This window comes from Schistocerca piceifrons, chromosome X (genome assembly GCF_021461385.2).
Source record: "Schistocerca piceifrons isolate TAMUIC-IGC-003096 chromosome X, iqSchPice1.1, whole genome shotgun sequence".
NCBI classification, from domain to species: Eukaryota; Metazoa; Arthropoda; class Insecta; order Orthoptera; family Acrididae; genus Schistocerca; species Schistocerca piceifrons.
The window spans coordinates 591,608,088-591,620,479 of NC_060149.1; the positions used below are offsets into that span (position 1 = coordinate 591,608,088).

The 12,392-nt window shown below is 41.0% G+C and overlaps 1 protein-coding gene across 5 annotated transcripts in view; it reads right to left on the reverse strand.

Annotated features, from left to right (window-relative positions):
- LOC124721652 (Bardet-Biedl syndrome 2 protein homolog) overlaps nt 1-12,392 on the reverse strand; it is a 170,057-nt gene that overhangs the window by 122,231 nt on the left and 35,434 nt on the right. For all 5 annotated transcript variants that reach the window (XR_007006367.1, XM_047246721.1, XM_047246719.1 and 2 more), the window contains one exon: nt 853-992. Coding sequence is in view for 4 of the 5 variants with exons in the window: in XM_047246721.1 (XP_047102677.1) it covers nt 853-969 (117 nt within the window). In the remaining variant the exon portion in view is untranslated. The remainder of the gene's footprint in view (nt 1-852; nt 993-12,392) is intronic.

Below are 12,392 nucleotides of genomic sequence, written 5' to 3' on the forward strand. Positions count from 1 at the left end.
TCCTGGGACAATGAATTCACGGTGTTCTTATTTCAATTTCCAGGAGTGTATTATAAGAGAGCAGCTTCCCAAGGTGGACAATGTGGGAAATGGAAACTGTAGCCCAAATAATGTACTTATTTGGCATTTGCAGTCATTGTTCTTGCTACTGGTTTGCCACTGTAAATACAAGCATCTGATTAAAAATGGAGAACTGGCTCACAGGAGAATGATCAAGCAATGCAAAACTTACAAATTTGTTAAAGGAACTGCCCCAGAATTCAGAAAGCATAATTTTGGAAAACTAAGGAAAACTGATGTCAGTAACCCTACACTGATATCTAAATAAAGGTTTGGAAAATTCTTGTAAAAGGAAGTGAGCCCAATAATGAAATCCACTACAACAAATAATCACTGTGACATACTTCAAATGAGAGAGAGAAATAGAAGACTAGGAATTGAAATTGAATATAGAGATGGAATTACAAACTATCCAAGATGGAGAAATCTCACTTACAGAATTGGGACATGTTGTGAAGAAGAAATAATGGCGTAAAGAAAATAAATCTTTGTGTAAGGGGGGCAAGAAAGAAATATCCCTTTTACAATTACTATTGTTTTTACACTTTTCTTACATGAATCATCAAAGAAGGATAATAAAATTTATTGAACACTTATGGTAAGTTACACTTAAATATTTAAGAACTTTGTTCTATATCTGTGGACTATGGGCGACAGATATAACCTGAATGGTATCTTTCGATCCAATAAGTGAGCTAAAAAACAAACTAAATATTACTCACTCACAAGAAATTACTTAACAAATAAATATAACAAACCTGTATATTGAAATTAACAATGACTATACATTACCTGGTCAGCTGTCGTGGCAGCAGTGAGACATGCATGTGTGCCATCATACTTTCCAATTGTAACAAGGCCAGGCAAAATCTTGTGGTTAAGGTTAATGGTAAAGACTGGCAAGGCCATTATTCTTAATCTCTAATCTTTGCCTGAAAATAAAAAAACAAAATTCTAAAATACACAAGTGACAAGAAGTAGGCATGTAAAAAATGAAAATAAACTTTTGGTTAATTTATGTTAAAACTAGAAGCAATGACTTTCAGAAAGATAATAAATAGCCCCAAAACAATTGTCTTACTAACCTGCCATATTTATAAAATGTCAGCCAAATCTCAAAGCAAATTTGTAATTGAAACTGAAAAAATTTCTTTTGAGCACTTTTTTCTATTACATAAAAAAAAAATTAAAATAAAAACCACTAGCACGTATTGTGTAGAAGAATAATATGTATATCTTTGTATCACTAGCGTAATGAGTAGTATCACTGCAGACAACTACAATAAACAAACAAAAACTTTTACAATTATAGTATTTATTGGCCATTAAACATTAATACAATTTAAATTACTGGAGCCCTGAATCTGTGAAAATTTAAAGTCTGCAAGAAACATGAGCAAATTAGAGCGAACAGACATTTGAACTTCTAGATTATCAGCATTTTTACAGGATGCAATGAGTGATACATACTAACAAGTGCAGATTTATTATTCTACACGACATAGGCCACAGTAGCACAGACATCCCAAAGAAATATTTCCGAGTTTAAAACCTGAAGTTGAGCACTGCTAACTGAGTCAAAGTCCCATGGTGGTACTACACGGCAATATGACGAATTTGGCAAATTCCAATGGAGCAGAGTCCTGTCACGAACAGAGCTTAGCTGCAGTCGTGCTGAGAAGATGGTACAGTAGGGCATCACGGGTATTGCCACTGCCTATTGATCGTGAAGCCCATTTCGTTCGGCAGACATTCAAATTCATCCAGCCACAGTACCAGATCCCCCCCCTCATGCTTAAAACAAACAAACGCAAGTGTGCGCGCACACGCGCGCACACACACACACACACACACACACACACACACACACACACACACACACATTGGTGCCTATTTGTCATTACTTCTGTAAGAATGAGCCCAGACAGTGACACCTTACAAGTAGCACTGTGAGAGCTGGATGCAGGGTTCTGGCGGGAGTAGTGTCAGGAGATGAGGCAATATTTGCAGCTTTCACCCATGGAGTAGTTCAGCTGAGCTACATTTGTTGGCTGGTGTCATCCTGTTAGAACCAAAAATGAATTACGGTTGATGATGTCATAGTGGATGCCACAGCTTTTAACATTTTCTATTTAAATGTCTTATCAAGCCTTCAGTTCCACCTTTGGAGGATGGACAGAACAGAGGACTGAAGTCATGTTTTATGACATCCGCTACACAGAAGTCCTTGGACGTGGCCACAATGAATTGTACCCACTGTCTGACACCAGCATGCAGGGTAACACTCAAATGGCCAAAACCTGGGTGAATGCACTGAATGTGGCTTCTGTCAAGGTGGACACCAAGCTTACAACATACACATTTTCTCAGTATACATCCATGATGGGTAACCTCATTCTGTTCAAAAATACGTCTGCAAAGTTGAGGTGTATGTGGTCCCAGGACTAGCAGAGGATGGACCATGGAGCAAAAGCTTGCAGTGTTGCCACCTGGAACTAGGTACATGATGTGCAGCAGCGTACTGTCTTCTTTACATCTCCACTGGTTCCAGATGAGTATATGTCTTCTTAATACTACCTTCATAACAGGCATTTCCCAGTGTTCACAGTGCAGCATGTGCAACGAATGGCAGTTCTGCTTAGACGACCATCCAATGTGTGTGTCATTCACCAAGTCCCAGCAAAAGCTGTCACCTACGACTAACAGCCCGAGATCAATGTGTTTCCACATCTTTAGGTCACTGCTCATCCTTTAAGTGAAAAATGTTGGTCATGCACAGGACACACAGCACATGACCTACCACAAGATCAACTCCCAGGGTAAGCTAGCAGTGACATGAGCTGCTGTAATGAAAAAGCCTTCCAGAACATGTTTTCTCACAGTGTCCATATGTAAACACAGCACTTCCCACTGATGAAATTTTCAGTCTTAGAATCATAAGCAAGCATCCCACTTAGACAACAAATGGACATCATTTAATTCCTGTATAGTGGACACAGAGGAATTACTGGCAAAGTTTAAACTGATTGTAAATCACCTCTCAAGAACTGTGTTCCAATAAATGGAATAAGGATGGAAAAGACCCACCATGGTTTAATAACAAAATTGGAAAATGCTGAGAAAATATAAATTTTTGTACTGTTGGGTCAAAAAAGGATGCAGAAATTTTGACAGCCGTAAGCTACTAGAAATTTGTGAATCTGTAAAAAGATTGATGAGCAAAGCACACAATAGCTTCCACCATCACATGTTAGTGGATGATCTTGACAAGAACCCAAGAAAATTATGGTCTTATGTAAAATTACTAAGCACCTCAAAAGCTTCTATTCAGTCACTCATCAAACATTCTATTGTGATAGTGTAAGACAGCAAAAGGAAGGGTGAAGTTAAAAACTCCCCATTAAAAAAAATCAGACATAGCATTATTTGACTTCTGCACAGACTCCTTTATGGAAGATACAGAAATAGGCATCTGTGGTACTGAAAAGCAATGGAAAGAGTTGGGGGAAAAAAAAGTAAGTTGCCAGGTACGGATGGAATTTTAGTTCAGTCTTACAGGAAGTCCTCTTCCTTAGCATCCATTTATGACCACTTTCTCACCCAATGCAAAGTCCCAAGCGAAAAAAAGCAAGTGTCTCTCATATATAAGAAAGGTAAAGAATCAGACATGCAGAATTACAGAACAAAATACTTAACACTGTTTTGCTGCAGAAATCTTGAGCATAATCTGACTTCAAATACAACACATTTCCTTGAGACAGAAAAGCTTACACCCACAAAGTATTACTCATGTGAAACTCAACTTGCCCTTTTCTCACACGATATTCTGTGAACAACAGATGAAAGGTAACAGACATATTCCATACTCCTAGATTTTCAAAAATCATTTAACACAGTACCCCACTGCACACTGACAAAGGTCCAGGCATAATGGGTTAGGTTTCCAGATATGTCAGTGGCTTGAAGACTGTTTCAGTAACAGAACCCAGCATGTTCTACTAGATGGTGACTGTTCATCACAAACTAGGGTATTGTCAGGGGTGCCCCAGGGAAGTGACAGGATGGCTCTTGTTCTCTATTAACATGAACATGTGATGGCTCTTGTTCTCTGCATACATAAACAGTCAGACAGATAGGGTAAGCACCAATCTGCAACTGTTTGCTGATGGCAATGTCGTGTATAGCAAAGTTTCTTCATTGAGTGACTGTAGGCTTATACAAGATGAGAAAGAGAGAATTTCTATTTGTCGTATGATGAATGGCAGCTTGCTCTAAATGTTCAAAAATGTAAGCTAACTCAGGTAAATAGATAAAAAGCCTGGAACATTCCCATATAGTATTAGTGGTAAGCTGCTTGACACAGTCATGTCAATTAAATATCTAGGTGTAACCCTGCAAAGCAATATGAAATGAAGGGAGCACGAAACTTTGGTTGTAGGGAAGGTAAATGGTCAACTTTGGTTTACTGGGAGAACTCTAGAAAAGTGTATATCATATATAAAGGAGACTGCATTCAGACCACTTGTACAACCCATTCTTTAATGTTACTCAAGTGTTTGGGATTCCCATCAGGTCCCATTTTAGGAAGATATCAAAGCAATTCAGAGGCATACTGCCAGATTTGTTACAAGTAGGTTTGATCAACAGGAGTATTACGGAAATGCTCTGTGAACTCAAATGGGAGTTGGAGTTCCTGGAGCAAAGACGACATTCTTTTCCCAAAACCCTACAGAGAAAGTTTAGCCAGCTGGTATCTGTGAGTGACTGCAAAATGACTGTCCTGCAACCAACATACATCTTGCTTAAGGATTGTGAATACAATGTACGAGAAATTACAGATCATGTGGAGGCATGCACACAGGTGTTTTGCCTTGCTCCATTTGCGAGCGTAAGACAAAATGGAATGACAAGTAGTGGAACAAGGTACCCTCCGACACACACTGTTTGCGGTATCTTGTGAAGCATGTGTGTAGATGCACAAGTACGGATGCCTTCTTTTGCAAATGTATGGGCCAACACTGAAATGGTGGCTTCTGCTAGGGTGGAGGACATTTGTACAGCACAGGAGACATGTGAACAGACATCCTTTACTACTATCCACATACTCTGCAAAAAACGCCCCACAAAGTCTATGTGGATGTGGTCCCAGGAAACCGTGGTGGAAGCAAGGAATGAAACTGCTGATGTGCTGCTGGATGGGATATGATGCAGACCATGTAACCATCTTCATTATACCATGCCACTATATTGACCAGCATGCATAATATTTGAAATGATAATTAAATCAAGACCCTAAGCTGCCAACAGGCATTGACAGACATCAACGGGGACAGTTGAAAATGTGTGCTCCGACCAGGACTCGAACCCGGGATCTCCTGCTTATTACACGGCAGACGCTCTATCCATCTGAGTCACCGAGGGCACAGAGGATAGTGAGACTGCAGGGATTTATCCCTTACACACTCCCTGTGAGACCCACATTCCCACCTTAATGTCCACACACTACATTCGTAGTGCCACTGCCCATTACACTCATTACTCCCAGTAGACGATCTTACCGAGTCCTGTAAGAGTTCGGGCAATGTGTGTGCATCTGCACAGGAGGAGGTCAATGGCTGTTAGCCTTAACTATATGAAGATGATACCATCTTCCAACAGTTAAGGCTAACTGTCCATTGACCTCCTCCTGTGCAGATGCACACGCATTGCCCAAACTCTTACGGGACTCGGTAAGATTGTCTACCGCGAGTAATGAGTGTGGTGGGCAGTGGCACTACGAATGTAGTGTGTGGACATTAAGGTGGGAATGTGGGTCTCACGGGGAGCGTGCAAGGGATAAATCCCTGCAGTCGCACTATCCTCTGTGCCCTCTGTGGCTCAGGTGGATAGAGCGTCTGCCGTGTAAGCAGGAGATCCCGGGTTCGAGTCCTGGTCGGGGCACACATTTTCAACTGTCCCCGTTGATGTACATCAATGCCTGTTGGCAGCTTAGGAAGTTGATTTAAATATCATTTCATTCTAGAGAGCTGCACGGTCACCGACAGTATCTGTTCTTTCGGACATGTCTGAAAGAACAGGTACCATCTTCATATATATGCATAATGTTTGGCTCTGGATATGCCCCAATGCCGTCGATGGAGGCATGCTAACCTCTCTTATCTTAGATCTTCAAGGATAATAACCTGGTTGCCTTCTGCTTTTGCACTTTACACAGTGCCACACTGCTGTCTTTTAACAAAGGTACAAGCATACGGAATAGGTTCCCATATATGTGAGTGGCTGGAAGACTTTAACAGAACCCAGTATGTTGTCCTTGACAGCAAGTGTCCATCAGAGATAGGGGTATAATCCGGAATGCCCCAGGGAAGTGTGATAGGATCTCAGTTATTTTCTATATACATAAATGTTCTGGTTGACAGGGTGAGAATCAATATGCAGCTGTTTGCTGATAATGCTGTAGTGAACTGGAAGGAGTTGGCATTGAGTGATTGCAGGAAATTACAAGATAAGTTAGACAAAATTTCTAGTTGGTGTGAGGACTTGCATCTAGCTCTAATGTACAAAAAATGTAAGTGAATGCGGATTAGTAGGAAAACCAAACTCATAATGTCCGAATACAGCATTAGTAGTGCATTGTGTGACACAGTCATGTCAATTAAATATCTAGACATAACATTGCAAAGCAATATGAAGTAGAATGAGCACATAAGGACTGTAATAGGGAAGGCAAATGGTCAACTTTGGTTTATTGGGGGAATTTTAGGAACATGTCATTCATCTGTAAAGAAGAGTGCATATGGACACTAGTGTGACCCACTGTTGAGTACTGTTCAAGTGTTTGGGATCCACACTACATCAGATTAAAGGAAGATATCAAAGCAATTCAGAGGTGACCAGCTAGGTTTGTTACTACTAGGTTTGAACAACACACAAGTATTACAGAGATGCTTCGGGAACTCAAATGGGAATCACTTGAGGGGAGGCGACACACTCTTCAAGGGCCACTATTGAGAACATTTAGAGAAATAGCATTTGAGGCACTTGCAGAATGAGTCTACTGCCATCAACGTACATTTTGCGTAAGAACTACAAAGATAAGATTACAGAGAGTAGGGCTTGTATGGAGGCATACAGTCAGTTGTTTTTACCCTAACTCTATTTGTGTGTGGAACTGGAAAGGAAATGACTAGTAGTGGTACAGAGTACCCTCCACCATGTACCCTATGGTGGTTTCCCCAGTATGTATGTGGATGTAGATGTAGATATGGTTACCAAGAACAGTAGTATTTCTTGGCATACTAAGTTGGTAGCAGACAGACTCTTCTGGACACCTGCTTTCTTGGTTGAAAGTCTGGTGGCCACCATTGCGTGTGTAATCAGAAATACGCCAAGAAGTCAGTCTTGATCTGGCACATCCTACCATTTGAGAGACTGTCAGCAGAAGATCTGTTCAAAGTGCTGATGGCTGTCTATTTGACAACAGGGCTGTGAGGAGGCAAGAGAAGTTTTGCCTGCAACAGCTGTGGATCTATATGCGATCTTACAATTACTGTGAAACAGGAACAAATACTGTAGGAGTTGGGCTGTGCAAAAGTTCTGGAATGCAACTGTGAGGTTCAAGTATTGACAGCAGTGGCTTGTGGTTAGTAGCCAACTCAAATACTCTACTGGACAATACTCCTGGAAATTTTGGTTGCCGTAGATAATAGACAAAGCAAAAATTTCAATTTCAAGAATTCTTGGGCAGGTGACAGATTTTAGATGAATATGTGATTGGACATTGAGACCTATAGGTTGTGCAATGCGACAATACTGCTTCACTCTCATAGTGGGAGGCATCTGTTGGCAGGATGAGAGTACACTCACGGAAAAATGGGTGAGAGATGGAGATTGCATTGAACAGCACTTGAGAGCAGAGAACAGTTGCTCATTTTTGGAAGACCACTCAAAAGGCATGCCAGTTTTCCAGTACATGTTCCACAGAACAGGTATTATGGCAGCACTGGAAATGATCCATCTATAATAATTTATTTTATCTTTTAGACTGCTTGGTTCACACAGTTTCTGTATGGTTCGTAGGCATTTTGTTGATCTCACTCTGTCTTTTCCCTAGAACAAGGTTTGTCTGAAAAGCAACATCATCATCATCATCATCTTTAAGCTGACACACTATTATTAGTCAGAGCATGGTCTACCCACCTGGACTAGTTCGAGGGACGGGGAGGGGGGGGGGGGGGGGTAAGGTGTGCTTCCCAGTGTGACCAACCCCTGTTTCCTTTATTGGGCTCCTGGTGAACTGGGATGTGCCCCCTACGTGAAAATCTGTTGGGTGGTCTGGTTCCAGCTGCAATTCAACGTTCACTTAAACAAAGGTGCGCAGTCAAATTCTGTGTACAACAATTAAAGATGATAATAGTGTGACTCTTGTGTGTGAACTTTTGAACATGACCATACAATAAATGTTCATCTGATAACTCAGATTCTGAATATAACCAAAATCATTTTCCTTGGGACTGTAACTCAACAATCGCATTTGAAGAAACTGTGTGCAAAACTGGTCTCAAAAATTTAGATTGTTTACCACAAGTTCAACCAAAGAAATGACTTTTCTGGAAAATGTTGTAATGGGAGATCAGTCCTGGATTTCAGAGTATGTCCCTGTGATGAAGACGCCTCCAAGACAATGCACTCAGCCACACTGCTTTCTTGGTGAGGAATTATCTGCTAAATATCAACATGGTATACCGATACAGCCCCCTTACAGTACCAACCTCTCTTTGGATGCTTTTTGTTTCCCTGATTCAAGACGTGCTTGACTGAACATCATTTCAAGACCATCAACAACATGAAAGCTGCTGGTATGAGTGCTCTAAAGGATATTCCAACCTGAATCTTCCAGCATGTCTACAACATTTTGAAATCTCCCTGGCAAAAACTTATTGATGCAGGAGGGTCCTACTTTGAAGGATTTTGATGCACTGTACCCTTCTGATCATTAATTAGTTTTTATGGACTTAGTGACATTATTTTCTGGACACATATTTCCTAAGTACCCATGGCTGAAAAAATGAGTGCTTTTCTGGGATACAAGAGAGATTTGTTTGCTACAGCAATGCGAAAAACTGCTGGAGATTTCATAAATAATCTTCTTTACTGGTTCCAGTTACTGACACCATCCAATCAAAGGACAATTTCCTGCAATAATTGTTCCACGAACCTTAAAAATATCGCTGGGGGCCCCTCACTATACCAAACAGCTGCCAACGGTTTCAGTGTAACTCATACGGTGTATTGATGACTATGAGTGTTTCAGACTGCATCTAGGGGAAACTAGAAGTATGTTCCACAGAGGTAGAATTTGGTACAGAATGCAAATGCATGAGGTGATCAAGTTCTTTCTATACAGACTCCCTGACTGCACAAGTTATAGGATGAACACACGCAAATGGTGAAATGTTGTGGGCACAGAAAATTATATGTGCTGAAGACCCTTTTGCACATCCTAAATCTTGATGAAACAGGGAGGGTAAGTTATTACACATGTTGCTGATGTCTTGGAAATGAACAACTACTGATACCACATGAACAGAACAAAGTCCATAATCATGAAATGGCATGCAGTACAAGAGTGTATGCCGAATATCTTTGGGACATCATTATGACCGATTACTGCATATCGAGGATAGAGGATAACAAATTTGTATTTGCTAAGGCCTACCATATGCCTAAAACTGGAATTGGTGCTTGGTCATACTGAAACATAGGTGTGGTACAGGGCAGGAGAGGAGCAGAGCTCAACTGTCAGTACATCTGCATGGACAATACTGCTGTAGCACCAGTATTAAATTGAAACGGTACCTGGTGGTCAACAATGTGGAGGTGTGCCCCTTTACATCCATCGTGGCACCAGTCCTGCACTGTGCAAGATGTTAACCTCCAGTTGTGGTAACATAAAATATAAAACGTGCAATTAAAAACACCTTCAGCCACCTATATTTTGAATGTAGACAGCTGAAAGTGTTTTTAATTTTACATTTTGTACTGAACAGCCGAAGTCCCTCAACCATCTTGTACAAATATGGACTTACAGACATTAGTGGTATTGGCCTTGCAGACCATATCTTGGTGCTGTGACAGAAAGCGACAATGTGGCCTGTCTGATTGCAAGCATTTCAAAACAAACGGCTCTATGTTGGGGCCAGGTGTCATGGCTGCAGCAGCATAGGCACTCTGGTCATGAGGGAAGCTCCTTTGATGCCGGTGAGATGGATTGGCCATTGGTGGATAAGAGGACAGCTGTGGTTGAATTGTGTAAAGGCAACACCTGTCAGAAGTGACTTTGGACACTAGGATGTTTGTGTTCTTTCAGATGACCGTGCAATGGTTGAGACTTCCTCCACATTGGGATCTGATAACTAGAGGTCAGTGACCCAGATTTAATGGTCAGGTGTATCTTGAACCAATCTATTTCATATTTGACTGTATGCATAAGATTTGGCACAACTTTCTTATGTGCAAGTAAATTTACAGTGTGACTAATGCCATGGAATCTGCTAGCCCATTGTAAACATGTCTGTCCCAGTTGTTTAGGATGATGAAATACACACAGTTGTTCTGATACAACATGCATTCTACTGCCAAAGTATTGGGCTAGTTAATCCATGAGTTTGCCTCTGGTGAAAGCAGCAGTTTTCTGCTGGGAGACCACCTGTATCATGTGAAAAATTTCCAGTCCACACTATTTTAGAAAATAGCCCAGGTCACAAGCAGCATCAGTAAAGTGTGCCACCACAAGATGACGACAAATTTGTACTGCATATAACTCCTTTCCTTGCAGTTGCTGTTGAACATACAGAATGAGGTCAGTGTCGCCTGCGGGCGGGGGCCGTCTCTGAGCAAGACAATAGCTGTTCCCTAAGTTGCTGTTACTGTATCTACATTGACAATCACACTGCACAAGCCACGGTATGGTGCATAGCAGAGCGTACCTTGTACCACTACTTGTCATTTCCTTTCATGCTCCACTGACAAATACTGTGAGACAAAAACGACTGCCTATGTGTCTCCATACCAGCTCTAACTTCTTTTATCTCATCTTTGTGGTACTTATATGAAATGTAAATTGGTGGCAGCAGAATCTTACGTTGGTGGCAGCTGAATTGTTCTGCAGTAAGCTTCAAATGCCGTTTTTCTAAATTTTCACTGTCGTGTTGCCCAGATGGTACAGACAGACTGTCTTATGAAGTAATTCTGAAAATATTCCCCAAAAACTGTCTTGAGCAGCTAGTTCAATGACTAACAAGCACTGTTTCATGAAAATAAAGTCTTCTTCCCTCCAGGGTTTCCCATTTGAGTTCATGACACACCTCTCTAATACTCACTGATCGAACTTACTGGTAAAAACTCTACCATCACACCTCTGAATTGCTTTGATCTCTCGCTTTAATATGATCTCATGGGGATCCCGACCATTCAAGCAGTACTCAATAATGAATCACATTAGTGTTCTGTACGCAGTCTCCTTTATAGATGATCTACACTTTCCGACAATTCTTGATGCTCCCAATAAACCGAAGTTGACCATTTGCCTTCCCTACTAAAAGCCTTACATGCATGTTCCATTTCATATTGCCTTGTAATGTTAAGCAAGATATTTAACTGATGTGACTATGTCAAGCAGCACACTACTGATGCTGTATTCAAACATTACAGGTTTGTTTTTCCTCTCGTCTGCATTAACTTACATTTTTCTACAATTTGAGCTAGCTGTCATTCATCACATAAACTAGAAATTTTGTCCAAGTCATTTTGTATCCTCCTACAGTAACTCAATGATGACAACTTCCAGTAAACAGCTGCAGATCGTTGCTCACCCTGTCTGCCATATCTCTCTCTCTCTCTCTCTCTCTCTCTCTCTCTCTCTCTCTCTCACACACACACACACACACACACACACACACACACACACACACACACACACACAGGCACTCCTGACAACACCCCATCCCTGATGAACATTCATCACTGAGGACAATGTATTGGGTCATATTACTTACAAAATCTTCGAGCCACTCACATATCTGGGAACCTATTCCATATGTTCATACCTTCATTAACAGTCTGCAGTGCGGCACTGTGTCAGATGCTTTTCGGAAATCTACTAATATGAAATCTGTCTGTTGCCCTTCATCCACAACTTGCAGGGTATCATGTGAGAAAATGGCAAGCTGAGTTTCGCACAAGCGAAAACTATACTGATTTTGGGGCATAAGCTTTTTGATTTCAAGGAAATTGATTATATTGAAACTGAGAATATATACAAGACTTCTGCA